The 27,826-nt window shown below is 56.1% G+C and overlaps 1 protein-coding gene across 13 annotated transcripts in view; it reads left to right on the top strand.

The window, feature by feature from the left end:
- The window catches only part of PKD1L1 (polycystin 1 like 1, transient receptor potential channel interacting), a 133,060-nt gene that overhangs the window by 36,250 nt on the left and 68,984 nt on the right, over positions 1 to 27,826 (top strand). For 11 of the 13 annotated variants that reach the window (XM_045052098.1, XM_045052100.1, XM_045052097.1 and 8 more), the window contains 17 exons: positions 365 to 533; positions 1,266 to 1,505; positions 1,840 to 1,911; positions 2,064 to 2,196; positions 4,292 to 4,498; positions 8,042 to 8,223; positions 10,535 to 10,756; positions 12,736 to 12,896; positions 14,133 to 14,465; positions 14,678 to 14,743; positions 16,387 to 16,563; positions 17,725 to 17,802; positions 19,902 to 20,044; positions 21,101 to 21,221; positions 24,157 to 24,268; positions 26,341 to 26,536; positions 27,261 to 27,317. In XM_045052098.1, coding sequence (XP_044908033.1) covers positions 365 to 533; positions 1,266 to 1,505; positions 1,840 to 1,911; positions 2,064 to 2,196; positions 4,292 to 4,498; positions 8,042 to 8,223; positions 10,535 to 10,756; positions 12,736 to 12,896; positions 14,133 to 14,465; positions 14,678 to 14,743; positions 16,387 to 16,563; positions 17,725 to 17,802; positions 19,902 to 20,044; positions 21,101 to 21,221; positions 24,157 to 24,268; positions 26,341 to 26,536; positions 27,261 to 27,317 — 2,669 coding nt within the window. The remainder of the gene's footprint in view (positions 1 to 364; positions 534 to 1,265; positions 1,506 to 1,839; positions 1,912 to 2,063; positions 2,197 to 4,291; positions 4,499 to 8,041; positions 8,224 to 10,534; positions 10,757 to 12,735; positions 12,897 to 14,132; positions 14,466 to 14,677; positions 14,744 to 16,386; positions 16,564 to 17,724; positions 17,803 to 19,901; positions 20,045 to 21,100; positions 21,222 to 24,156; positions 24,269 to 26,340; positions 26,537 to 27,260; positions 27,318 to 27,826) is intronic. The other 2 variants (XM_045052099.1, XM_023250145.2) reach the window with 2 other exon arrangements.

Below are 27,826 nucleotides of genomic sequence, written 5' to 3'. Positions count from 1 at the left end.
GGGCAATGCCAGTGTCTGCGATTAGCTCTGCTGAGATTTTCTTTTGCCCTTGAACTAGCTCTGTGTTTCCCTGTAGTTTGTTGTAGGGCTTTCTAGAAACCATCCACCTCGAGGCTTCAGCCTGAAGGTACGGGGTGGGTTATGGTGCAGAATCCTCTGGGAGCCCCTGACCCCGTACCAGACACTTTCCAGGAGATTTCACAGGGAATTGGCCTGTCACTTTAGGACTTTGCTGGCCTTTGCACTGGGGCCGCCTGTGTGTCAGCGGGCTCAGGATCCTGCCTTCCCGCCCGACCGTGTGGGAGGTGAGGAGGCTGGGGTCCCTGCATGGCCCGAAGCATCCGTACCTCCCTCACGTACACAGCCGTCTCTGTCTACACTAACGGAACCGTGTTTGCCACCGACACCGACATCACCTTTCTGGCTGTGACCAAGGAGACGGTCCCCCTGGAGTTCCTGTGGTATTTCGGAGAAGGCCCACCCGTGAGGACAACTTCCAGGAGCGTTAGGAAAAGACTCCGCATCCCCCAGTGGTCAGTCAATGGGCATCACGAGGGGTGGCTGCTGGCAGTGTGGCCGTAGCTCAGTGTACAGGCCTCCCCGCCACGACCTCGAGCTACATCCACACTTAGTGCCGCTGGTGCGTCCGCGAATGGGACTTCAAACGTACATTTGTTTATTTTTTCATTTTTAAACTTTGATTTCTTTAAGTGTATTTATTTTGGGAGAGAGTGTGAGTGGGAGAGGGGCAGAGATAGAGAGAGAGAGAGAGAGAGAGAGAGGGAGAGAGAGAGAATTCTAAGCAGGCTCTGAGCTGTCAGCACAGAGCCCGATTCAGGGCTCAATCCCATAAGCTGTGAGATCATGACCTGAGCCGAAGTCAGAGGCTTGGACGCTGAACTGACTGGGCCCCCAGGTGCCCCTCAAATGTGAATTTAAAGAAGAGGCTCCTTCCTTCCCACTTGCACCAGGGGCATGTGTGGGGCTTTGGAACCAAACTTTCCTGGGTTCAGATCCCATCTCCCCCACCTGGGTAAATTCCCCCTCCAAGGAGGGGTCCCAGTGCTTGACCCTCCCCCCTCCCACTCTGGAGGTGACTGACCTAATGACCGAGGGGTGGCCCCCCAGTAAGTGGGAAAGCCCTGTGGAGGACCATGCCCACCCCCACCTTTCTCAGGCAGTGAGGCGGGGTTCTCTGCCCCTGACCTGTTCCTGTCTCCCCCTGCCCTACCTGCCCCCTCCTCGGTCCCCGCCCCCCCCCCCAGGTACAGCGTGACGGTGCAGGCTTCCAGCAGGCTGGGCAGGGTGGCCTCGGAGCCCCACCGCATCAGGGCGCAGAGGAGAATCATCACCAATCGGCTCGCGTCCCCGTCCTCGGCTCTGCTCAACACCAGCGTGACATTTGAGTGCAGACTCAACTTCGGCAGCGACGTCGCTTTCCTGTGGGACTTTGGGGACGGCGCCGTGGGCCCGGGGGGCAGCTCTGCCAGCCACAGCTACAGCAGGTGAGGGGCTCAGGCGCAGGCAGGGCTCTGCACACGGCGGCCGGCACGTAAGGGTCTCCTAACCGACCCCGCAGCGCATGCCGTCGGCAGATACTGAAGAGTGACATGTAAACCCAGCTGCTCCCCGGGAGCTCCCGGTCTGGGGACGGCAGGAGGAAGACGGACGCTCTCAGCCCCAGGAGGCACGGAGAGGGCAGTGGGACGAGGGGTGGGGGCCCGATGCGGGTAGAAGGGGCTCGGAAGACTGCGAAGGGCCTCTCTGTCATCCTGAGGCACTTGGGCTGTGTCCTTTCATTCGGTATTTATTGAGCACCCACTGTTTACCTGGCGTGAGGCATTCTGGAGATCCACGCACAGCTAGGCCTGCCTGGGGAGGTGGACGTGCCCACGGGAAGCCTCGTTCAAGGTTAGGAGTGGACGAGGCGCGGGCCACCCGGCTCTGGGTCTGAGCCTCCCGGCTCGGAGTCCTACACTCACTCCGATGGAGGGTGTCCCGGAGGAGGAGGGACAGACGGACAGGCTCAGTCTCTTCATTCCTGTGCGTTGTGGCCCTTCCAGGGAAGGGGAGTTTACCGTCCAGGTCCTCGCCTTCAACGATGTCAGCACCGCCTCCCTGAGAAAGCAACTTTTCGTCGTGCGTGAGCCCTGCCAGCCGCCCCCGGTGAAGAACATGGGGCTGGGGAAGGTGCAGGTAGGGCTGGGCTGGAACGACGGCACTTGGGGCAGTAAAGGGAGGCTCTGTGCAACCGGCCCTCTGTGCTGGACGCGAGGCGGCACTTCTGAGGGCCTCTGAGCGCCCAGAGCCAGGCCCAGGGGTCCTCCTTCCGGGCTGATTGGGCCTTCATTCTCCCCTCTTCCTCTGGTGCTCAGAGCCGCTGGCTCTGAGAAGCTTTCCAGAAATTGCTGGTGCAAAGCACGGAAGTGTTGTCAGGAGAAGGGGATGTTCGGGTACACATGGTGTCAGCTAGCCCTTTCCTGAGCGCCTACTACGGGTTAGGAAAAGTAGGGCCACTTTTTATTCCTTTTGTTCCTTTGAGGCCTCTCGTGTGGAGCGGATTTCCCCTTTCAGGGCAGAAGTGTCCAGTGACACACGGAGTGAAAGCCTGGGACTCGGCTGCATTTGCCTGAATGTGTCCCGTGGTTTTCCGGCATCAGAGACCGTTGATGGGCTACTGACCAGGGTCTTGGGTTGGGGACCTCCTACCCCAGATGAGGCAGTGGGGATCGGGGGGTACACGGTCCCTCGGGCAAGGCCTGGGTGGTTCCTGGCCATGTGGGCCCTGTGGGACAGTGACAGTCTCTTACAAGTGAGACCCATGTCCCCATGAGGCCAGCATGTGCCTACAAGGTCATCAGTCTGCACGGGCAGTGGGCTCTCTGGGTCGGGGAGATGGACAGAAGGTCAGGGGGGACCCCTAACACGGCCATTAGGAGCATGGGTCCCCCTGGAATCAGGGGAGAGGGGTCTGCGCTTAAATCCTGACTCTGCTCTTGGGTTGAGCCACCAAATGGGGGTTTTCCCTGGTTAAACAAGGTCGAGTTGACTCCACGCCATGTGGCTCAAACTGTGTATTGGCTGTGTGATCTGGGGTTCTCTTCTTTTTTTGTTTTCTAAGTAAGCTCTACACCCAGCGAGGGCTCGAACTCACAACCCTGAGATCAAGAGTGGCACATTCTGACTGAGCCAGCCAGGCACCTCCTGGGGTTGTTTTCCACAAAAAAGAGTACTCAAGTTTTTTTCATTTTTAAAATAAAACAACACTGACGAGTCCGTTTTTTCTTCATAGTTTTTTTGTCTCAAACACATTTTCTAAGAGTGTAAAGAAAAACGGGAAATCATCTGAAATGCATCAGGAGAATGCCACTATCACTGGACACACTTAACGTCAAAAGTCACATTCCAATTTTAATAAATACCAGTTTCTTTCTTTTTAAATTTGTTTTAGAGAGAGACAGAGTGTACACACGTGGGGGAGGGGCAGAGAAGGAGAGAGGGAGAGAGAGAATCCCAAGCAGGCCCCTCACTGTCAGTGCAGAGCCTGACGCGGGGCTCGAACTCACGAGCTGTGAGATCATGACCTGGGCTAAGATGAGAAAACAGACACTTAACCCACTGAGCCACCAGGTACCCCTAATATTTCTTGATTTTTAACGATACTGGGGTGCCTGGGGGGCTCAGTGGTTAAGTGTCCGACTTCAGCTCAGGCCTTGATCTCGCAGTTCGTGGGTTTGAGCCCCGTGCCCAGCTCTATGCTGACAGCTTGGAGCTTGGAGCCTGGAGCCTGCTTCAGATTCTGTGCCTCCCTCTCTCTCTGTCCCTCCCCCACTCACACTCTGTCACTGTGTCTCTCTCAAAAATAAACATAAAAAAGTTTTAAACAATACTAACTTTCATGTATTTTACCCATGTGTTTCTTTTCTATGTGGATATCTTTTTGAAACTATATTTGACTGTTCAGAAGTTTAAATTTCTATGGAATTAGATCTATTCACCTTTTCCCTTTCATATTTTCCCATTAATCTTATGCTTAGAAGGATTTTTCCTCTCATGGGTATATAAGTATAAACATTCACGTATTCTTTCTTGTTTTTGTATATTGACTCGTGATTTTGTCTGCAGGAAGAATGTGTATTTGTTTCAGTGTTTTGTATTCCAGCTGTAAGGGGCCCACCCTGTGATTATGCAAGAAGGTCACTGGTGCCCGATGTTGAGAGTAAGTTTTGATGCTTCTCTGTGGCGTCAGGCATAATGAACCTTTCGAGACTCTTTTCTCTTTAACCCGCAGGTATGGAGATCTCAGCCCGTGAACCTGGGTGTGACATTCGAGTCTGCAATCCTCTGTGACATCTCCCAAGGCCTCTCCTACACCTGGACCTTCTGGAACTCCGAGGGGGCACGGGTGCCCCTGCCCCCTGCTATCAGCACTCACAGGCAGACCCTCACCATCCCCGGCTACTTCCTGCAGCCCGGGAACTACACTGCACTTGCCAAGGTGGGTGACCGGCCAGCGTGCTTTCCACCAGCCTCCGAACAGGACCCCGGCCCCTGTTACCCTAGCCTGCTCTGTCCAAGAAAAAGAGGGCTGTCACAACAGGTGTGGCTGGGATCTCGAGAAGTGCTTGATTCCTTTAACACATTTTATGTCCAAATGGGGACAGAGTAATTGTGAAAATCTCTTTATTTGTTTAGCAAAAGCTTCCTGTGCACCTGCTTTGACCATGTCACTGAGGTAGTCCTGGGATGTTAAATGTGTATTTGTGTCATCAAGGGGCCCGCTGCCTGGGAAGGGAGGGCATGTTAGTCAGAGAGCAGGGCCACCAGGGCACCCTGGTGACCAGGCTGGTGCTGACATTTGCTGCGTTTGGCTAGAAAAATGGTGACAGTAGGTCGTGGTCTCTTCTAGGAGAGTTGGCTTCATGGGGCACAGGACGTGGGAGGCAGAAGCCGGGGCTAAGACCCTGAAGGAGACTAGGGCTCGCGAGGGGGCACAGGCTGGCAGGGCAAGTGGGGAATAGACCTGATGAGGGGTCTGGGGTCTGCCTGACAGGTGTAAAGGCTGGACTGGAGACCACCAGTGCCGCCCCAGCTCCATAGGGAGGGGGCTTTGTTCCTTCATCTGGGACATGAGGGCCTACCCTATGCATGGGGACCAGTGTGGGTCCCTCAGGTCCCTGGGGACACCAGCACACACACTGGGAGCAGTGACATGTGCTTGCGTGTCTCAGCAGAATTGCACCACGATCAGGGTTTCCAGATGCTTCCTTGCCACATCTGTGCTCATCCCACCATGCCCTGGACCCCTCCCCAAGGGCCGGGTGATGGCCACAGTAGCACCGTTGCAGACGAAGGCCACAGGAAAGGTCAGAGGCAGCGGAGTGGGAACCACACTTTACTTCAGAAGTATTAATTAGGGAAGAGTTGGGAGTAGACTGAAGGATGGGACTTCACTACTGAATACTCTCTGGAACGTTCCATCACTCTGGAGCGCTCTAATGGTGAACTCAGAGGCAACAGGAGGCTGAAATGGCACAGTGGCCATGGGCAGAAAGGCAGAACAGGTGACTGCAGGTGGGTTTACGGCCAGTCACCTACCCTCGTGATTACTCGCACAAGTGAAATGGAAAACGCAAAGGTCAAGACCAAGTGCATGGAGTACAGTGAGACTGCTCCCCATTTCCCTCAGGAGAGCAGAGTGTCCATTTGGGAAACTTTCTGAGCAGCGAGGACAGGAGCAGGAGGGAGGAGCCCCAGCAGGCAGCCCTTGTGTTTTGGGAATGGAACAGGTGAAGGACCCTGAAAACGAGACAAGGTTTGGTATGTCTATAATAAGCATCATAAGGATCTGTTAATTTTTAAATAGTAGAAATGTTTTATTAGTAATACTCCCTGTTTTTAAATGTTTATTTTTGAGAGAGAGAGAGAGGCAGAGCACAAGTAGGGGAGGGCAGAGAGAGAGGGAGACACAAAATCCAAAGCAGGCTCCAGGCTCTGAGCTGTCAGCACAGAGCCTGATATGGGGCTTAACCCCATGAGCCGTGAGATCATGACCTGAGCTAAAGTGGGATGCTTAACTGACTGAGCCACCCAGGTGCCCCAGTTATTATTTTATTTTTTTAATGTTTTTTTTAATGTTTATTTTTGAGAGACAGAGCACAAGCAGGGGAGGGGGCAGAGAGAGAGAGGGAGACACAGAATCTGAAACAGGCTGCAGGCTCTGAGCTGTCAGCACAGAGCCCGACGCGGGGCTCGAACTCATGAACTGAACCATGAGATCATGACCTGAGCCAAAGTCAACTCAACCGACTGAGCCACCCAAGGCACCCCCATTATATTCTTGAAATCACTTGTTCCTGAAGCGGTCTATATTTTTTCTTAGTTTAACGTGGCTTAAAATCTTTACTGTCTGTTATCACATTGACAAAACCAAGCAGGCGTTCCTGTTCTGTGACCAGTCTTGGGGGTCTCCTTGTCACTGAGGTTCTTGGGGAGTGACTGCCAGAAGGGCAGATTTCAGCTGGACAGACATGGCCCAGAGCAGACCCAGTGCGGTCATGGTGTGGACCGTGTGACCAGCCTAACCACCCCGTGTTCCAGCTGGGCACGAATGGGGTGGAGGAGAGTTCCCAAGACAGGCGGTCTGGCCCCCTGCCCGAGAGGCCTGGCACGGATGCCCATCTCCCTGTGGTGTGGCTCTGAACCCTGCAGATTACAAGCACCATTGTCAGTGTGGTTAGAAACAGTCATTCATGCAGAGGCTGGTTCATACTGTGTAAGGTCACGAGTCCGTGCTCTGTGACCTGGCAAAAAGAGAAGTGGACAGGGCCGTGTGGCCATGGGTTTCCTCTCCATCCTGCAGCTCTGAGCTAGCACTGCCGTTGGATAAGGTGCACAGAGATGGGCATCGAAATGATTGATGAGGCCCAGTGCTGGTAGCTTCATGCATCCAGCGCTTGAGAGTCCCTTTTCCCCGAGATCCGGACAGTGGGGTCACAGGTGCCCTCGCCTGCCCACGTGGGAAGGGTCAAGGTTGCAGTCCACGCCTCGGAGCTCAATGGCTCCGCTGGTTGACACACTCACTCATCAGCCGTGTCGTTGGCGTTGAGTGGGCTATGGATGTGTCTTTGTCCGAGTCGTGGCGACCCGACTTGAGAAGATGCTTTTGCTGAGATCCGAGCTCGTGTCATCACTTCGCCTTCGGGGGCCACTCCCTCAGATGTCCAGACCTCCTGCCGTCACTGTCCTGATGGGTTCCCCCACCCTGCACGTCCCCGTCTCTGGACGTTCCTGTTGGCTTCTTGGGCGGGAGGAGCTGGGCAGGCAGATTGGAGTGTAATCAGAGACGGTGGATCGCCCTCAGGCCTGCTCTCGGGAGAACCGCCAGCAGGGACCGTGGGTACGTTTTTGGAGAAAGTCACGGAGGACCCAGCCAGGACCCATGAAAAGAGCAGTGGGTGTTAGGCTCTATTTGGTTTTAAAGTTGCATCAAACTTCTAAAAGAACCCTTGCAAATGCCTTCTTCATAAACTGTTCCATATTCCTGAGTTGAAGAGTATTTGTCTCAAAGTTCATTTACTTGCTTCAAGAGCATCGATCACATGGGGGTAGAAAGGTAGTTTGAAGGAAGTCGCCAGTGCCGTCCAAGACCACGGACAGACGGACAGACTCCCTGTCTGTGGAGTAGGTTTGGCATCTGGACTGAGTGGACGGGGCCATGTTACTGACGGTGTTGCTCTGTCCCCAGACCTAGGAGTCCCAGCTCCGTGTGCCCTCCAGATGCGGTGAGCGAATGCCCCCATCCTCACCGGCTTTAGCCACTCTGCTTCCACCGGGCACATAGTAGGCTGTTTGCCTGGCGAAGGTGACTCTAGCTGGGGTTGGAAATAACGGACCCCCTCGGTGCAGCGCTCGGAGCCGCTGTTGGAGCCAACGGCGCATTTAGATGCCCCAGTTTCCTTCCAGAGTCAGAGGAGCGTCCACCCCGGAGGGCATCCTGCCCAGTCCCCCAGGTGATGCCCCCTTGTCGGCGGTGTTCCAGGTTCAGGTGGAAGGCAGCGTCGTGCACAGCAGCTACCGTGTGGGGGTGGAGGTGCGGGCCCGGGCCCCCGTGAGCGTCATCTCCGAAGGCACGCACCTGTTCATCTCCAGAGCCCCCTCGTTCATCATCGTCCTCAGGGGATCCCAGTCTTATGACCCAGACAGTCCTGGGGCCGTTCTCAGGTGAGCCCAGGGGCTGTGTGACCATCTGGGCTGGGCATAGCCTCCCCCCCTCCCCCCACCCATCGCCTTCTCCAAACCCAGGCCCAGAAACGTTGGGAGAGGTGGCCGTAAATCCTGCCACGTCATTCTAACAACTTAAGTGCCTCCACTCTTGTTAGTTGAACTGACGTTTCACCCGGGATCGTAATGTAAGGGATTTGGGGAAGGCGTGGAACTAAACACGTGAGCTGCTTTGTAAGTTGGTGTTTTGGAAAATGGAAGTTGAAATACTGCCTCAATCCGTTCCGGCTGCTGTAACAAACCACCCCGGCCTGCGTCGTCCATAAACCACACGCTTCCTTCTGCCCCTCTGGGCGCTGGAAGCCCAGGACCGGGGTGCCAGCTGGCTCCGTGTCCAGGGGGGACCTGCTTCCTGGTTCAGAGCTGGCGCCCTCACTGTGTCCTCACAGGGTTGAAGGGGTCCGGGGCTCCCTGGGGACCATGTTATAGGAGCGCCAGTCTTTTCGTGCCCCCCCCCCCCCTTCATGATCTAATCCTCTCCCGAGGCCCCGCTCACACCTCACACAAACAGTCCGTCCTTAGCAAATAAGTTATTTCGTTACTAAAGTTCTTGCTTTGGTGTTCGGGGAGCTTGATCTCGGAGTCTCGCGCGTCCCTTAACGTTAAAGGCCCCGGCTCAGGCCTGGTGCCCTTGACCGTCCACACACCTTCCCTGGTGGCCTCACCCAGTTTCCTGATGTGGACACTGTCCGCACCCTGCTCCCCCTGAGCTGCACCCTCCACGGACACCGTCCGTGCAGCCCCCACCCAGACCACCATTGGACTCCCGGCTGGCTGTGCCCTTGCCCGTCGGGCCCTCTGCGGCCTTCCTGTCTGCTGATGGAAGGCCCTTCCTGTTATCGAGGCCGAAGCCTTCAGCGGCCGCGGCTGCTCTTCTCCCCTTTCGTGGCCCGTCTGTCAGGAAGACTCGCTGGCCCCGTCTGCCGTGAGGGCCGCGTCCGGCTTCCTCCCACGGGGCGTCCTCACCGGTGCCTGGCTGCCCCCTGCCCACCATCAGGCCCTGCTTCTCAGAGCAGCTGGACGCAGCTCGCAAAGCCCTGCCCCAAAGTCTGCAGCGCTGCCTGAACACTCCCCGTGCCCCAGGCCTATGGCCACCTGTCCCCCGAGTCCTCTTCCTGCTCCGTGCTCCCCCCCTGCCCTCAGCGCCGGGGCGGTGGGGGTGCCTCCCGCATCTTCCCTCAGCTGACTCCTGGACCGTCCCCACCCCACTTCCTTCCGTCTGCGCTCAGACACCACATTCCCGGGGGGCTTCTGAGGGCCCCATCTGAAGCAACGACGGTCCCATCCCGACTCTGTGCCTTGTCCCCGTGACATCGGATATCCGCTCACCGGCTGTCACTGTCAGCAGTCTGTTCCCTCTGGGACAGTCCCTCCAGAAGGGCAGGGCTGCGGTTTGGCATATCCCCTGTGCCGGGCGCCCAGCAGGGCCTCAGTGAGTGTTCGTGAATAACCAGCGTAGACATTTGCTGCATCCAAGTGTGGGCTTTGGCGGAGGCCAGAGGTGGCCCCTCAACTTGCCGGTGATGTGTACGCACTCTGGACAAAGCACGCAGCTGGCTGCGTACCTCCTGCACTGTGGCCTCAGGAGACAGCAGGGTCTTGGTCATGCTGTGCCCTCCTGACAGCCCCACGTGGCACCCAGAAGCAAGGGCTCAGTGTGTATGTTTGCTGAGACGGGCTGAGTCTCCCCCTGGGAACAGGGATTGTTCCCACCGAGCCCCGGGGAGGGTCACTCCCACAAGGGCCTGAGCTGGACAGGCTCTGGATACAGGGAGGGTTAGGACGGGTGTCCGGGTCCAGCTTACCTGCAGCCAAAAGAGGGAAGTGACCTTGAAGGGATGAGCAGGAGTGCAGATTTGGGAGTGCTAAGGGGGGGGGGGGGTCCTGAGGCTGCAGGGCCGGCACCTCCCTGGGGGGCGCTGCTTGTCTCCATGTGTCCCTGCCCCCCCACCCCGCCCCGGGCAGGACCTGCCCCAGGCAGGGGTTGGGGCTGTCTTCCTGACTGTCGCAAGTACAGAGGACTGAGCGTGCCTGGTGCTCATGTCCTGGCCCAGGAAGCCGGGTGGGTACCTGGCGGTACTGCTCCCACTTTGGACACCCCCACCCTCCCTGCCTCAGAGCGTAAGCACAACCTCACAGCTCCCTGCCCAGCTGCTCCCCTGGGGCCCCAGGAAAGCCCACTGAGTGACCCCGGGGTGGTCACCTGACAGGCCAGAGTAGGTGCGTTCAGCCCCGCGGTGGCGTCCCGCAGGTATCACTGGAAGTGCACCGCAGCCAGCGCCCCTGGGCACCCCTGCTTCTCCGCCTCCTCTCCACACAGCCTGGACGCCGGGGCTCCCACCCTTTCCTTTCCTGCGGACTCTCTGAGCGACACCTATGACCAGTTTCTCGTGACACTGACGGTGTCCAGCAGCGGCCGGAACTCTTCAGAGGCACAGGTGTTCCTGTCCCCTCGCCCCAACTCGGCACTCAGGTGCGTCCTGTCCTGTGCTCCCTGCACTGCGGATCCAAGGGGTGCACCCTTCCGTGCTCTGCCCTATGGGTGTGGGAGCCACTGCATGCAGGAGCCGGGCCCACAGGAGAAAGGGGCTGACCGGGAGGGCTCCTGTGTCCGGGGCCTGAGGCCAAGCCTGGAAGGGGCTAAGGCATCTCAGGGCCTCTGCCCAGGGCCTTCCAGGCGTCGCCGAGCTGGGCCAGATGGCAGCGTGGAGGCGGTGCAGGTGGAAGGAGCAAAGAAATACTATGACCACAGAGGCCAGACTAGCACCTGAGTGAGGGCCCCACTCAGCGCCGGCACCATGCAGGCTGGCGTGCCCTGCCGCTGCTTCAGACTTCCCCTGGGGAGCTAGGTCCCGAGGAGCGGGCTGGGGGCAAGCGGGACGTCCGCAAGGACTCAGGCGAGCGGGACCACTTCCGTACATGGACCCTGCAACAGGTCTAGGCAGTTGCCATCGTCATGTTGAAAACACGTGTAGTTAGAAGTGTGGTAGCTGGTTCTGGAAGGCTTCCTGGAGGAGGAAGCAAATTGGCCGTGCCTGGCAGGACCAATGCAAAGGAGAGGACATGAGCTGTGGTACCAAGGTCAGGCAGACCACCGTGATGGAGCCCTGCCGCCCCCCAGGGGTTCAGGCTTGAAGCCATGAGAAACAAGTCTCAGCAGACAGAGTGGACACTTCTCCAAGGTCCATACAGACCCAGACTGCCTGCATCGGTTTTGAGTCGTGATGTGTGTTAAAGATGAAGGAATGGGGGTGCCCTGCTGGCTCAGTCAGTGGAGCATGTGACTCTTGATCTCTGGGTCGTGAGTTCAAGCCCCACACTGGGTGTGGAGCCTACTTAAAAAAAAATTTTTTTAAGTGAAGGAATGCCAGTACAGGGCTACAAGCCTTGGGCCATCATTTAAATAATTATGCTAATAAATTAGGCCCTTTTTAAAAAAATACAATGTACCATATAATTCTGCTACTCATAAGATAAAGAATTTATTTGAAGATACTCACCATGTTCTAAAGGTGGATGTCTATCAGTCCTGTCAGGCATTATCTGGGCCCCTGTGGACCCTGTCTCTGCGAGGTCTGGGGCCAGACAGGCCTCCCGCATCTGGCCCGTCCCTACCCAACAGGCACGCGCACATGGTGCATGGAGAGAGACGTGACCACTTACACGTAGACACACGTACGTGCACACATAGGGACAGCCCGGCCTGAGGCCCCTCGAGGAGCCTGCGTGGCCCCGTGTGCTGTGCTCCCTCCACCTGGACCTCCTGTGCTGGGGGGGCCGCGGTCTGACACGGAGGGAATACCTGCACCGCACACATGCTCGGGGAGGTTGGTGGGGGGGGGTCTCTCTACCTTGGCCTGCCAAGGCCCCCGAGTCCCGCAGGACAGAAACCCGTCGAATCAGGCCCGTGGCGGCAAACCCTGACCACCCATACTGCCTAAGGAACTGCGTTCCTCAGGGCATGTGTTGGTGAGTGCTGGTCAGCAAAGGAGCCTGGGGAAGGAATTCGGGGGGCCACGGGGCTGCAGGCTTGAGAGATTGTGTGGGGCCCAGCAGACTGCAGGGAGCAAGGCTAAGGGCATGGATGCAGTGTCCCCTGGAGGACCCGAGGCCGTGTGAGAATGCAGAATGTCCTCGGCCACTGGGGGCGGAGCCCCAAGGTGAAGAGAACGCTCAGGGGGCATCCCTCCTGTGGAGAGAGTGGCCAGAGCGCCATCCTGGCTCTGTCCCGAGCTGTGTGACCTGGTGGGATCACACACCCTCTCAGTGAGCTCAATGTGTTTGCCTCCTGAGATCTGGCCCGCGTGGGTGGAGCTGGGTGAGGGCTCGGCCACCCCAGAGGTGCTCAGTCACGTTGGCCGTGACACAGACACCCTCTTAACGTGGCTGAACGAGACCACAGAAGCACCCAGTCCTTTCCCTAAAACCTCCAACCCGGTCTGCACGTCACAGATTCGTCCACATCTCCTGGGTCAACTTTAGAGACATCTTTGTTAACTGGAACGAGGAACTTTGTCTTCAGGCTGAGTGCGAAGTCTGTGGCCAAGTGTCTGGGCTGTCCTACTCCTGGGACCTCTTCCTGGTCAACGCAACAGAAGGGACTAGTGTGGAAGGTGAGGTCGCTGCCCCTTCGTGTGTTAAGCGGGGCAGGACGCGGGGATTCACAGACCGCTAATGGCGTGCAGACTCTGCCTCCTCTGGGCTGGCATCCCTGGTCCTGCCTGTCACTGACCGTGTCCCCCAGCCCCTCTCCTTTATGCCCTTGGGGATGCCTCGCCCCCGTCCCTCCCAGGTCCCGCCGTCCTTGCGGCCAGGTCTCGCCCCAGCTCTGCTCCCCGTGCCCAGAGGGGCTTCTCCAAGACCTGGCTCTCTTGGGTGGGGAAGGTGGGTCCGGGCGCTGCCAGGATGGTGGTGAAGGTACGTGGGATCCCGGGAGAACACGCCCACTCTGGGGTGGGAGGTGGCCTGCGGGTGCCGTGGCCGCTGGGTTTGAACCACGAGGGACATGGGTTCCCACCTGTGGTGTCTGTGATCAGAGAGATCAGAGAGATGGCAAACAGAAGGGCTTTTATTTCTGAGCTGTGCACAGCTGTTCCTATGACAGAAGCTTGTGCCAAGCCCTCAGAGACCCACACTTAACTTCTTTTGGATCCGTTTGGTGGGGCCGCACGCAGCTTCCCTACACGGAGCTCGGAGTCCGGCTGCCCTCACAGCTGGAGGGACACGGAGACTCGGGCAATGTGCACTTCTTCACAGCGGAGCCGTTCCCACACTCCGAGATAGTTGAGCGTTTCTGAGGCAAAGCCCGTGGGGAACGCACTAGAGGAACCTGGGGCACAGACCCCGGTAGTTAATCTTGCAGCAGAGCCAGGGATTATCCCTTGTCTTTGTTGTCACAGAATCTTGCTGTGTCATGGCAGCACTTAAAAGCTGGCCACCGTGACACATCGTCTTTTACGTCTTCAGAAATTTTTCTTTGTTTGGTGTTCGTCCTTTCTCGTAAATTATCCTAGCACTTGTTAGCACTGTGACCCGAGACGCTGACAGGTGAGCGAGGGTCGGGAGAGAGTCCACGTGGCCGCATTGTCTCGAACACGCGTGGACGACCCGTGCCAGGCGGGGCCCCGAGGGGGACACGTGGACAAATTGGTGGCCTGCTTCCATGCGTCTGCTTCTCAGGGGCCGGACTGCCTGCCTCCGGTGAAAACCAGGCTCCGCGAATTTTCTCATACGTGTCCTTTTCAGATTTGCATCAGGTCTGTTACAACAGCACGTGATGTAATCTGTAAACCTTGAACTGCATAGCTTTTCTGCTCCAGATTTCTGACACTGTCCTGTGTTTGTTCAAGTTCCCTTTTGTAGGACGGTGGGGCTGCTGGGCTCTGCCGGGCTGGGGGCCGTTTCCAGGCCACCAGAGTCCAGTCCACCGTCCACGGAGCCGAGCTGGCCGGAGTGCCACACAACGGGAGCGCCGTTCTCACAGGAGCCGCCACAGACCCGGGGCCAGCCCGGCCTTTCAGCCGCGGGGAAACCCTCCTCAGGGCCCACGGTCAGCCGACACTGGGTTCCCGCCACGGGTGACGCTGCGGCCCCGGGAGTGACTTCCCAGGACCAGGGCTCTCCAGGACCCAGCTCCCCTGGAGGAAGTTCGCCCTCCCAGGGACTGTCCCCTTCCCCCTCTGGTAAGTGCCACAGTCCCCTCATATTCGGGACCGGACCCAGACTCCACTGTCTCCTCCACTGTGGTGGTGACGCGGTAACACCCGCAAGGACAGGATGTGGACTCTAGAAACACACTGGGGCGGCCCACGTGCTGCGTCAGGAGGGTGGGTATTAATTTCAGGAGAGTCTTATGGCTTTAAATGACACGTTATGGTTTTCTCCTCTCGTGTAGATTTTGAAGTCTATTACGGCAATATCCAAGAAGCAGAGCTGTCCAGAGGGAGACAGCCCGCTGACTGTGAGTCCGTGCTTCTCCCTCTTTCTGGGGCTCCTTGGGTCCCTGTGTCCCCTCCTCGGGTCCCTGTGTCCCCTCGGGTCTAACCTCTGAAATCGAGAATTGCCCCCCGCCCCATGGCATCACGACCACCAAGAGCTCCCAGAGACAAAGAAGGAAAAAGCCCCGATTCCTCTGCATGGCACCGTCTCCCCCAAATCCTTATTTCCAGCTCACCTACTTCTCTTCGGGCTCCCTGCGCTTCCAAAAGCCCCAGGCCCATGGGGGGTACTGCCCCTGTCCCACACCTCAGTCCCCAGAGCGTCATCTGCTGAAAACACCTCCCTTTGCGCCTTCCCCACTTGTCATCTTGGAGCGCTTCCTCCTTTCCGGTCAGCCTCCGTTCCCTTCCTCCGGGACGGTCCCACCTTCTTACCTTGTATCACCCCCGCTCCTGTGACAGCCCAGCAGACTCCTCACTGCGCCTGAAGCAGGTGCGCGAGGTGCTCGCGGCTGTCTCCTTGTGTGTCCTGCTCTAGTCTAGCTCTTCAGGGGAGCTTCCCTGGCAAGTGCAAACCCATGTGCCAGACGATCACAGTGCCTGGCACACCGGCACACAGTGAGTATGTTCTCAGATGGAGAGATGCACAGTCACTGGAGGATTGGTCGTCTGTGGGCAGGACGGCCGGACGGTCATTGGAGGACGTGTCTGTGGGCAGGACGGCTGGACGGTCAGGGGATGACATGTCTGTGGGCAGGACGGCTGGACGGTCAGGGGACGACGTGTCTGTGGGCAGGACGGCTGGACAGTCAGGGGACGACATGACTGTGGGCAGGACGGCCGGACGGTCGGGGGACGACGTGACTGTGGGCAGGATGGTCGGACGGTCAGTGGACGACGTGTCTGGGCAGGACAGCCAGATGGTCAGCGGACGACGTGTCTGTGTCCCACCACCCCAGGCACCCGGACCACGCGGGAGCCCTTGCTCTTTCTCTGCCTCCGTCCCTGCCGCCTGCCCTCATTCACCATGTGACACAGCTGGAGACCTCTCAGGGCCACAGCATAGCCCCCCCTCCCCCGACCAGTCCTCAATGTCTTCCCGCCACATGCTGGGCCTCCCACCAGAGTGCCCTGACACTTTCTGCCTCATTTCCCTGCCTTTCCCTTTGTCACCCCCTCCAGCCACATCTCCAACCTTCCAGGAGTGTTTACTTGGTCCCTGTCTGTGCCTTGCCCACACGGGCCCTCCCGGACCATGGCCCAGCAGCTCTAAGACAGCCCCTTCTCGGAGGGGCCCCTCTCGTTCCTCTGACTCCTCTCTCCCTCTCCTCCCTCCCAGGCTCTGCATTGTCTCGTTGCCTCAGGGCCTTACAGTACTGAGGGGGGCAGGGGAGCAAGGGGGCAGGGTCCTCCTGCGCCCTGACCTGCCTGGGCAGCTCCAGGAGGCAGGGCCCCGTCACTCTGGTTAGCGGCTCTGCCCCAGTCCAGCACCCGGCCTGGTGCGCAGAGGGTCTGCTGAACGCGAGAGGCGGGTGGAAGGGACGGAACGTGCCATCGCAGCACGAACCCACGTCATTCAGGAGGACACACAGCAGAATGGGTACTGATGAAGGCTGTCAGACTGTCATTATGGCCTGTCCCTTACCATGTCGGCTTGTCTTCCTAGGGCCCAATCCCAGCCTCCCAGGATCAGATCCGAGTTCCAGTGCCGACAGGGCCCGTGGTGACGGGGACAACCTGCTGGGCCCCTTGCCTCCCACAGCTGCTGCTGGGCCCCCTCTCATGGTTGACTGGCCCAAGTCCCCGGTGGGCCGCACACTCTTCCACAGCTACACCGCCTCCGGTACGGCGTGTGTCTACACAAATGGGAATTGGCAGCTGGTCCAGAAGGGTTTGCTCGCCAGCCCCTTTCTTCTGCCACATTTCCTTTCCACACAGAAGTACTTGGGGTCATTGAGCCTTTTCTCCTTGTATGTGTCCCTCTGGGGACGGCAGACGGGGCCCCATTTAGGGGCAGACTTGGCCTCTGTAGCCCCAGGAGCCCTGTCTGCACATGGAACAGCCTGTGCTAGGCCGAGGCTGCGACCTCCACGGGGAGGACGATCACCCCACGGAGTGGGCGTGGTGGCCCCGCTCTGTGACGCACTGGCTCCACTCGGTGCTGGCTTGAGGCCTCTTGTGGGGAAGCCTGGGGCCACGTCTACCTCACTGCCGTCACAAGGCTGCCTCCTCCCCTCTCCCCCCGCCCCCCGCCATGGTTCCCTGTGGAGACCACCAGCCTGTATTTTGGGTCCCTCCTGCCTTCAGAGTCAGCCCCTGCCCCCCAGGGAAGGGACCCAGTCCCCAGGGGACAGCGGTCACACCCAGGTTTCAGAAATGGTTTACAGGGTTCCTGCAAGATATAAAAATAGCTTTGAAATATCTTCTTTTTAAAATATTTATTTATTTGTTTGTTTGTTTATTTATTTATTTATTTATTTATTTATTTTGGAGAGACAGGACAGGGGAGGGACAGAGAGAGAGTGCAGGGGAGGGGCAGAGAGAGGAGGGCAGCAGAGACACAGGACTCCATCTCACAAACTGAGAACGAATGACCTGAGTGGAAATCAGGAGTCGGACACTTAACCGACGGAGCCCCCCAGGCTCCCCTGCTTTGAAATTTCTTCATCCCCCCTCACGGACAGACTGAATGTGCAAACTAGCCGGCTTGGAGACTGGACCTAATGCTACCGGTGCAGAGTGAGCTCTCACCAGCGTTGTCTCTCCCTCGGAGCCTAGTGTGACCCTGGGCCCACCCCCAGCACCCCCACTCAGGGTCACTGCTGTCGGGCAGGGGACGCTGGAGGAGAGATTTCAGCTCCGAAAAGAGGGCGGGTGACGAGCATCTGGGGGCATTGCAGGGAGGAGCCTGCTGCACCCCTGCCTATGGAGGTGCAGGGCGTCTGCCCGCTCCCCTGCCTTCAGAGCTTTCCCGTGACGGCTTCTGTGTGCCCCTTCTCCGCAGGTATCACGGGACAGACTGTGACAATCAAGCCATTCGCACTGAGCCCTGGGAAGACCTACGTCCTGCAAGCCTCTGTGGGTATGTTACGCTGTCAGCTGGACCTGGTTGGGGGGATGATGAGGGGTTTCATTGCATTCATGTTTTTTCTGGAAATTTCAGCCACTTCAGAGTCTCCCGAGCTCTTGTCCCGGGTGTCCTGACCCTCCCTCCATCCCCACAGTCACTCACTGCTCATTGTTGCCTCCTTGTGTGTTTCTGATCCTTAAGGGATCAGTTGGGTGTTTAGGTCACAGTAAAGGCTGAGGTGTTTGCCTTAAACACACACACACACACACACACACACACACACAGAAAACTACATATGTATTTATTTTATTTTGTCCAAGACAAGTGCATTAGCTGGTTCTTTCCCTGCAAATTGGTCAATAACTCCTCCACATATTTAAAACCCAACGAGGTAGCATTTCTGTTGTTCTGTGGACACCGTTTGTTGAATACATGACATGTTTACCCCGCGTCCTGTTCCGTGTCCCTTCTGGCCTTCCCGTGACTCAATCTGACATCTGACTTTGGGGTCATTTTTGGACATTCTGCCCCATTTCTAGAGAGTTGTTGTGGGTTTTTTTTGAAATTTATTTATTTTGAGAGAGAGAGCACGTGCAAATGGGGGAGGAGCAGAGGGAGAGGGGGAGAGATGATCCCAAGCAGGCCCAGCACTGTCAGCATAGAGCCCAATGTGGGGCTCGAACTCACAAGCTGTAAATTCACGACTTGTGAGATCCCAACCTGAGCGGAGATCAAGAGTCTGACGCTCAACCGACTGAGCCTCCCAGGCGCCCCCCTAGAGGTCTTTAGTTCCATAGAAGAAGCACAGAGGTTCTGATGGTTTACATGTACGGATGGGTTTGGGTCAGTACCCACACTTTTGGGCTCGTGGACACCCTGGTGCGTTTCCAGTGTTGTATTCTGCATTGGCTTCCTTTCTCCTGGGCGGGTAGCACGAGGCTGACTTCCCTGTGAGACCCCTTGGTAGGGCCGGCAGGGCTTCATTCTCATTCCCCCTGTCTCTGTTGACATCGTTGCAAAGGTCGTCCCGCCCCTTCCATGGGCGTTCAGAGACTAAACCCCAGGTGCCTGTGTTTGGTACAAGAGAAGCATTTCCCTGTGTTTTCCCAAATACCACAGAGCCAACCATTGGCTAGCCCTCCCTCCCTTTGCTGCTGACATTTGTCCAAATGATGAGCCTTAGGGCCATTTTCACAGGTGGGTCACACTCCTTCTGGGGGGAAGAGACTCGGCCTCTGTGCAAGAGGCCCAGCTCGTCCCGGCTCACCTCGCTGTGCCGCCCCGGCAGCCACGCTGGCCCCTGGGCTCCCGCCCACACCAGGCCGGGCCGTGGCCCCCAGCTGACTTCCACGGTCCACGTGACCCTGGAGCGGGATGGTAAACGAGGTTATCTCCAGTGCGGCACCTGCAGTTAGGATGATGGTTTATACATCTCATTCTTAGATGTTGTACCTCAAGAAAAAGACATCAGAAGTGGAAAAACAAAACAAAATCGCGTCATGGGAACAAACATGCAACGATTAATGACTAATCATCAGTCATGGTAGCAAATGGGAAATAAAATGTTTGATGCTTGGGGAACCATGGTTGTGCATATCAGACTATGTGTGTTTCCCTGGTGAGTTTGAACTCTGTATTTAGATATGAATGCAGTTGACAGAAGCCATAAAAAATGGCGTTGGTGCTAAATTCAAGTGAGCCACACGTAACTGTTTGTGGATGAGACTTCGAGAGGACCTGGGGGGGGGCGAGGCTGCAGTGAGGGGGAGCCCCGTGTCCTTTAGTGTCTGTGCTCAAGACTTTGATTTCCATCTGCATGATCTGCGTGTGCCTCCCGACCCCCGGGCCTGGGGTGTGGCTGCCTGCACGTGGAGTGCCTGTGGACGTGTCACATGACAGGTGCCACGTGCAGGGTACCCCCCTCCCGTGCACGTCGCAATCCCCCGCCACCGGGTCCCCCCACTCGAGCTCTGACCCAATCCGAATCTCTAGCAAGTTCCCGGGCGACACCGATGCCGCTGTCTGGGGATTGCACGGTGGCAGCCACACAGTGTCCCACTGGGACCGTGCGTTCGTGCAACTGTAGTTCTCTGTCACGCTCTCTTCCACAGCCTCCAAGCATGGCTTCCTGGGGCGAGCTCAGCTTTACGTGACGCTCAGGCCAGCTCCGTGGGCCGTGACCTGTCAAGTGCAGCCACATCGTGGCCTTGAGGCACACACCGTCTTCAGCATCTTCTGCATGTCAGGGAGACCGGTACGCGCGGCTGCCCCGAGTGCATCCCAGAGGCAGAGGTGGCTCTCTGGGGAGATGCTGCAGGACGTTAACCCTGGGGTCTGGGGGCGGGAGTGCCATGGCTGTGCCCTCCACCCGCTCAGGGAGACACCACCCGTTCCTTCCCCCACCCTGCCCCTTCCCTCAGAACCCACCGCCTGTGTCCCTGGAGGGTCGGATCCTGGCCTCCCTCGGGGCCCAGGCAAATGTCCTGGGTTGTTTTTTTTAGTTAAGTTTTTATATCAGTTCCAGTATGGTCAACATGCAAAGTTAGTTTCAGGTGTACCATATATTGATTCAACATTTTTTTTAAGTTTATTTATTTTGGGAGAGAGAGAGAATAAGTGGAGGAGGGGCAGAAAGAGAGGGAGAGAGAATCCCAAGCAGGCTCTGCACTGTCAGCACAGAGCCCGATGCGGGGCTCCAACCCATGAACCGTGAGATCACGACCTGAGCCGAAATCAAGAGTTAGACGCTTAACCGACTGAACCACCCAGGTGCCCCTGATTCAACATCTCTCTACAACACTCAGTGCTCATCACAAATTCATCCTTAACCCTCATCCTTCCCCCACTCTCCTCTGGTGACCATGAGTGTGTTCTCTGTAGTTAAGAGTCTGTTTCTTGCTTTGCCTCTCTCTCTGTTTGTCCAAATGCCCTGTTCTGACACCAAGAACAAGTTGCCCGAGCTCCCCCCATCTCCTGTCTGCTGTGTCCCCTTCAGCCCAAGGAGGCCCAGACCACATGTGCCTCTGTGACTTTTGAGAGACCCCAGGCCAGGAGAGCACACGACCCTGAGTGACAGGCGCAGCCAGTGTGTGGGGTCCTCTCAGCTCTGGGAGAGGGACCCCGCAGGTGGGAGATCACCCCACGCACGTGTGTGCATTTGGGGGGACACGAAGTTAGTATCTGCCCCCAGCCTGTGTATAAACAGTGCCCTCGGGTGGAGTGAAGGAGGCAGGGCTGTGTACTTCCTGGGGACGTGATTCAGTTTGTTCACCTATACACTGTTTTTTGTTCTCCGTGGAACGGATCCTAGGACTTCCATTACAAATTCAGTTACCGGATAGGAAACGGGTCCAGACACACTTTGTACCGCGGGACAGACACCCAGTACTACTTTGCACTGCCCGCGGGTGAGCCCTTGGATGACTATAAAGGTAAGTCAGTCAGGCCGTGGGTGTGGGTTGCTGGCTGTGTTTGCTTACGGTCCTAAACCTTCCCCCTGGTTTCCCCAAACTACAAAATGTTAAAACTATGCATCTAGAAAATAAGTTCTCGGGGCACCTGGGTGGCTCAGTTGGTTGAGCGCCCAACTTCGGCTCAGGTCATGATGTCAAGTTTCATGGGTTTGAACCCCATGTCAGGCTCTGTGCCAACAGCTCGGAGCCTGGAACCTGCTTCGGATTCTGTGTCTCCCTCTCTCTCTGCTCCTCCCCTGCTCGTGCTCTGTCTCTGTCTCTGTCTCTGTCTCAAAAACATATAAATGTTAAACATTTTTTTTTAATTTAGAAAATAAGTTCTTATTTATTCATCTGGAAAAGTGTCATGCTTTTTAGATGAGGTGGATTACCTACTTTCTAGTGTAGAGACATTAGCGATACTATAAATAAATTTCTTTTAAAATTACAGCTGAGATATAGTGTAAATGCTGAAGTGCCAGGGAACATCTTGTGAGTATGGATTAAACGTTTGAGACCAAGCCGCCCCTTGTTTACTGGCAAAACATGTGGTCTCTGGTGAATCCTGCGTTGGTTGTAGACAGAACCCAATCGGGGGGCTCCCGCCGCGAAGAAAACACAGGGGTAAGGGAATGTAGAGTTGAGTATGTGTTGTTCCCAGAGCAAAAAGAGCTCCACGGTGCTGGCAGCTTCTCCGACCCCTGTGCCGGCGGGCTGCCCCATTCTCAGCCGGCCGCAGTGGCCTCCCTCCGCTGCGCGTATTAGATACCCCACCACTGAGGAAAGCGGCCCCATCTGCGGGACCGTGCCCGTTACGTCAATCTCGGGGGCTGACAGGGTGTTTTTTAGCCTTCTGGATGATTCTGACATGCAGGCAAGTTTGAGAGTCACCCATCTAGAAGTTTCTTTGACCTGGCCACCTGAGAGTATTTCAGCCTGACGTCTGCAACTGGTTCATCCACCTGGTTTGCTCAAACCTCCTCTCTCCCCGAACCCCAGCCAGAAAGGTTTCTAGTTCAGGAAAGCCTCCCTGACCCCCAGTTAGACACATGTGCACCTTCTCCTGGCTGTAGGTGGGTGACACTGAGCAAAGGCCTTCTGAGGTGGACACCGATCCGCTCAGATGGGCACATCTGCTGTGTGTCCTGATGAGCACGGTGATGGCTGCAGGTGGTTTCAGGGCCTGCCTCACTCCTTCCAGAATGAAACCACACGCACCTTCTGTCTCCTGGAAAGTTTCCTCCAAATGGATGCTCGCCCCGCAGGCTCCCCTGCTTCCTGGTGTTGGGCACGAAGCCCTATGCTTTGATTCAGACTGGGCAGTGCCTCTCTCCAGACTCCTGCCCACAGGGCCATGTGGGACCCTGTCCGCAGGGGTGTGCAGACCATAGGGCTGTGCACATGCCCACCTAGGACGTCAGGGCAGGGCCTCAGCTCCATGTTGGATGGATTTTTGTTTTGCTTTTTTAATGTTTATTTATTTTTGAAAGAGAGAGCATGAGCAGGGGAGGGGCAGAGAGAGACAGACACACAGGATCCGAAGCAGGCTTCAGGCTCTGAGCTGTCAGCACAGAGCCTGACACAGGACTCAAACCCACGAACTGCGAGATCATGACCTGAGCTGAAGTCCGACGCTCAACCGACTGAGCCCCCCAGGTGCCCCCATGTGGGATGAATTTGTAGACCCATATTTCAGGCCACAGTCACTGAGCAATGTCAGGGTGAGTGACATCACCCAGGTCATTCCAAAGACCCCACAGGAGTTACAGTTGTCGACACGGGGATGATCTGTTCCTTCGAGGACCTGACTTGAAGATTCCTACTAGGGGGAACGCAGGCGGACTGAATACAGTGCAGCAGACCCTTAATCCCAGCCCATCCCATCTCTGGACTGAAGGTTCCACAGCCGCAGGGGTCGGGGTGGGGTCCACCTGAACTCTGCCGGCTCCCGCTGCCTTGCCTGCGTCCCCTGCTTCAGCGGGAGGGCCACGTCACCTGCAGTGGGGTCCCTGCAGGTTCTTGTTAAACTGGCTCTCTCGCAGCTGACGTGGGGCCTCCCCGTATCCACGGGCTCAGAGTCCTAGGACAGGGGGGAGCCCAGAATTCGCTTGTAGGGGTGATGGGGTGGCCAGGGTCCAGGGACCACAATCCTCAAAATTAAGTCCCAAATCCTGGGCCCTGTGTTTTGGGTTGAGATGCTTTTATGAAAGCCCATGGCATGGCTCTGTTCTGCTCTTTTGCGTGACTCCTGTGGCCGGCCCGTGGCTTTCATGGTGAGTGTCATCCACACCCCAGACCCTAGGCCTGCACCACAGGACGGAGTTTCTGACGCCCCAGAAAAGGCATTTCTGACCACGCTCCCATGACTTCACGCAGACTTCCTTTGCCTTTCTCCAGACTTGCCGTGTCTCTGTACATGATTTAGGAGCGGCTTAAAATGTTACCCCAACGCCTAATCCTCCGTTGCGGACTGTGGCTTTCGTCCTCTGGGCTTCCCACAGCTCCGTCTTCCCCATGGCTCAGTGCTCCCAGGCCCAGTGCTCCCAGGTGGGACCAGTCCTGTTTGCTGGTGGCCTTGAGCTGCCAGCTCCCAGGGCCTGCAGGTCAGATGAGTGAGTGCCGAGGAAGTGGGAGTGAGCAAACCACCTCCTGGCTCCTGTGGCCTGTGGCTGTTGCTTCTGCTGCCTCTCGTGACTGCACCCGTGTCCCCAGCTCTCTGGTGCTCAGTGTCCCATACTGCTGTGGGGCATTTTACATTGGAACGCCAGACCTCGCCCCTAGGATGGGGCAGCCACACTCAGCGCTCAGGCCTCACTCTGTTGTGACGCACGGTGTCGTTACTGTTCTGGTGATGGCTGGCAGTAGCCAGTCTGGGTCCTGAGGTGTTGGTATCCTCTGTTACGTTCCCTTCCAGTCATGCTGTCCACCGAGATCACAGATGGCTCGGGCTCTCGGGCACAGCCGTGTGCCGTGGCGGTGACTGTGCTGCCCCGTCTCCACGGGGGTCTCTGCCTGGACGAGGACATGTGAGTAAGCGGCACAGAGACCCCGGCGCGTGCCTGCATTTCCTCGGGGCCGGGTCTCCCCTGGTCGGCCACGGGTGGAGTAAACGATGGCTCCTGGGGTCCCATCTTGTCAGGATGAGCAAAAGAAATCATCGTACTGAGACATCATCTGTGTGCCACTCGTTCACCCATATACAGAACACAGTCCCGGGGCGCTTGGGGGGCTCAGTGGGTTTATCATCAGACTCTTGATTCCAGCTCAGGTCATGATCTCACGATTCGTGAGATCAAGCCCAGCATCGGGCTCTGCACTGACAGCACGGAGCCTGCTTAGGATTCTCTCTCTCTCTCTCTCTCTCTCTCTCTCTCTCTCTCTCTCTCTCTGCCCCTCCCCCTTAAACTATATAAACAAACCTTTAAAAAAAACCATAAAAGTGTTTAATTTTGATGAAGTTCAACATCCTAATTTTTCTCTTTTATCGCTTGTGCCTTTGGTATATCTGTAGGATTTACTCCAGTGTTTTTCTTCCAGGAGATTTCTAGTTTTCTCTCTTACCCTGAGCTCTCTGATCCTCTTTGAGCTAACTTGTGTATGTGGTGTGAGGTAAGGCTCCAGATTCACTTTTGCACACAGGGATGTCTAGTCCTTCTAGTGCTGTGTGTTGAAAAGGTCAGTCTTACTCATTAAATTGTCTTAGTCCTTTTGTCAAAAATCAATTGATTGTAAATGCTATGGAGTCTCAGTTAATGCTCTGTTCATCTCTATGTCTGATTTCATGGCACTGCCACACTGTCTTAACCACTGTAGCTTTGCAGTGAATTTTGAAATCAGGAAGCATGAATCCACTAACTTTGTTCTTTTTCCACATTTTTTTTGGTTATCCTGGATCTCCTGGTTATTGTTAATCTCTGCAAAAAGCTACCTGGAATTTTTATAGGGATTGCATTGAGTCATTTTGAATATCATCATTTTGAGAATATGAAGTCTTCTGATGTATGAGCAGAGTTTTCCCTTTACTTAGATTTTCATTTCTTTCAGCAACATTGTATAGTTTCCAGTGTATAGGTATTGAATATTTTTGTCAAATTTAGTTACAAGAATTGCATTCTTTTTCATGCTATTGTAAATCAAGTTGTTTTCTTGTTCTCTTATTTTGGATTTTAATTGCTAGTGTATAGAGATACAATTGTGTCCCACAGCCTTGCTAAATTTGCATGTCTGTTCTAACAGTTTTTGAACGCATTCTTTGGGTTTTTCCACATAGAAGAGCATGCTATCTGCAAATAGAGTTTTCCTCCTTTCCAATCTGGATAATTTCTTACTTCTGGCTTAACTGCATTGGCTAGACTCTTCCAGTTCAGTGATGAGTAGAAGTGGCAAGTGTGGAAATCCTGGTCTTGCTTCCGATCGTGGCGGGGAAACATTCCCGAACATTTAGCATGACCTTAGCTGTAGGTTCCCTGGAGTTGTGTTTTTTTCAGGTCCAAGAAGTTCCTTTGTATTCCTAGCTTTGGGGTATTTTTTTTTTCACGACAGGGTGTTGGATTTTGTCTGTGTTTTGCTAGATCCATCGAGAGGATTAAGTGGGTTTTGTCCATCCATCTGTTACCATGGTATATTACCTTGACTGATTTCCATACTTGAGTTACTCTTGCGCCCCGGGCACAGACCCCTCTTAGCCATGGTGCGAAGTCCGGCATAAGGACATACCATCCGGTCGGAGTGTGCACGGCGCTGTGATTGTGGGTGTTGTGTGGCTCCACTGTGAGGATGTGTGCAGACCTTCAGCCTGCTGTAGCCACACTGCCGTCTGCATCCAGCCCCGCACCGTACCCCCTCGTTTGCCACGATGCGTCTCTGTCGTTCTGTTTGCCGGAGATCAAGGGTTTTGTGCAATTCTGATGTGCTGCCTCACTGGGTCTCTTTAGTTTCTCTTGCACAGACCATCTCTCCTCTGAGCCATTCTCTGTCTGCCCCGACCTCCTCACCCGCCCAAGAAGATTTCTATCACAAGTACCCCTGTCTCGGTAGGCAGGCCGAAGAGGTTCCCAGCATGTCGGAGCAATCCTGATAACTCCCCAATTTCCTTCAGATATAATTCCAGCCTGAAGCACCTGTCCACCCTCCAGCTGATGGGCAGTTACGCAGAAATCAGGAACTACATCACCATGATCGCCAGGATCCTGAGTCGCTGGGCTGCGGAGGACAGAAGTCCCCCGTGCGGCCAGTGGTCACGAATACAGGATGCGCTGATTTCTTCCGCATGCAGACTGCCTTCCGCAGATCAGGTACCATCAGGGGCAGGGCACGCTCGGTACCTGTGCATGGGCATCGGGTAGCAGGGCCTGACTCACCAGCAAGCGGCCTTACTAAAGCAGTCAAGAAAGAGGACCAGGAGGGCGTGGCTTGGGCGCGAGGCTGTGGCCTCTGTCACGTGTGCTCATTCTTCCACAAACAAATGCTGTCGGTTCACAAGAGAGGCCGTGCAAGGTGGTTACCACTGCAGGTCACTGTGAAGTGACCCATCTGACTCTGTCTTGTCAGTGACGTGCCGGAGTTACGTGTATGATTATGTGCAGCTTCTAAGGAAATGGGCGTGTGTTCAAATGTCACTGCCCTTGGTCACTGCCCGTCTGCACCTGCTGTCCCTGATTGCCACTAGAGAACGCTGGCATCTTAGAACATGTGTCATTGTAGTGTTGATCCTTCCTGAGCTGGTGCTGTTCCTTCCTCCAGGACTCTCTCCCCCTTGTCCCAAGTTTCCCTGAGCTCTGCCCTCCCTCTCCTTCCCCTCCGGTCACACTCCAGGTGGGCTGGGGGAGGCGGACACCCTGCTCCCCCTGGGAAACTCAGGTCAAGGGGACCCTGGGTCCCTCCACAGTCCCTCGCCTCAGAGCCCCGGAATCCGCTCCGGCTGCAGGAAGGAGCACACGGTGAACCGTTTGACTTTAAATTGCATAAGTAACCTTCCCTTTTGCCTCCTTCTTGTGCTTGCTTGTTTCTCCGGGTCAGGAGGAAATGCTTGATTCTGTTCTCCTGTTCAGGGACCTCCTGCGCTTCCCTCACAAGGTGAGTGCTGTTTCTTGCCAAGTGTATTTTCCTGCTTTTGTGCCTAACTGGGAGGATCTCCGTCTGTTCTCGAAGAACATACGGTGAATTAGAAACGGGACTTCTCCCGCGAATTCACCTGAATAGCACGGCGCATCCCAGAGCACGGGGCAGGAAGGTCTCCCTAATACAGAAATTTGAAGACCCAAAGTAGAGACGCATTACGATGGTGTCGTCCGTACTACACATACTTCTGGTTAAGGGGGTCGCTCTCTGTTAGTAATCTGGGTGCTGGGTTCTCCAGTCCACGCCTTCTTTCTCCTCACATCTCTGGCCCCACTGCCCCCATTCCCTGATGTTCTCACTGCCTGCTCACTGGGAGGGGAGAGGAGACCCCACCGAGGTCGTCTACACCAGCCCTCAGAGCGAGCTGCAGCCCAGCCTGTCTTCCAGGGCCCCCCTTGCCCTGGCAGGGACGCCTCACCACCAGGAGGGCTCACCCCCTATTTGTGCTCAGTCCCATCCGGGCT

The sequence above is a fragment of the Felis catus genome, chromosome A2, assembly GCF_018350175.1.
Source record: "Felis catus isolate Fca126 chromosome A2, F.catus_Fca126_mat1.0, whole genome shotgun sequence".
In the NCBI taxonomy this organism is placed as follows: domain Eukaryota; kingdom Metazoa; phylum Chordata; class Mammalia; order Carnivora; family Felidae; genus Felis; species Felis catus.
Note: the sequence above shows the minus strand (reverse complement) of the source record. Positions and strands in the feature narration are given on the sequence as shown.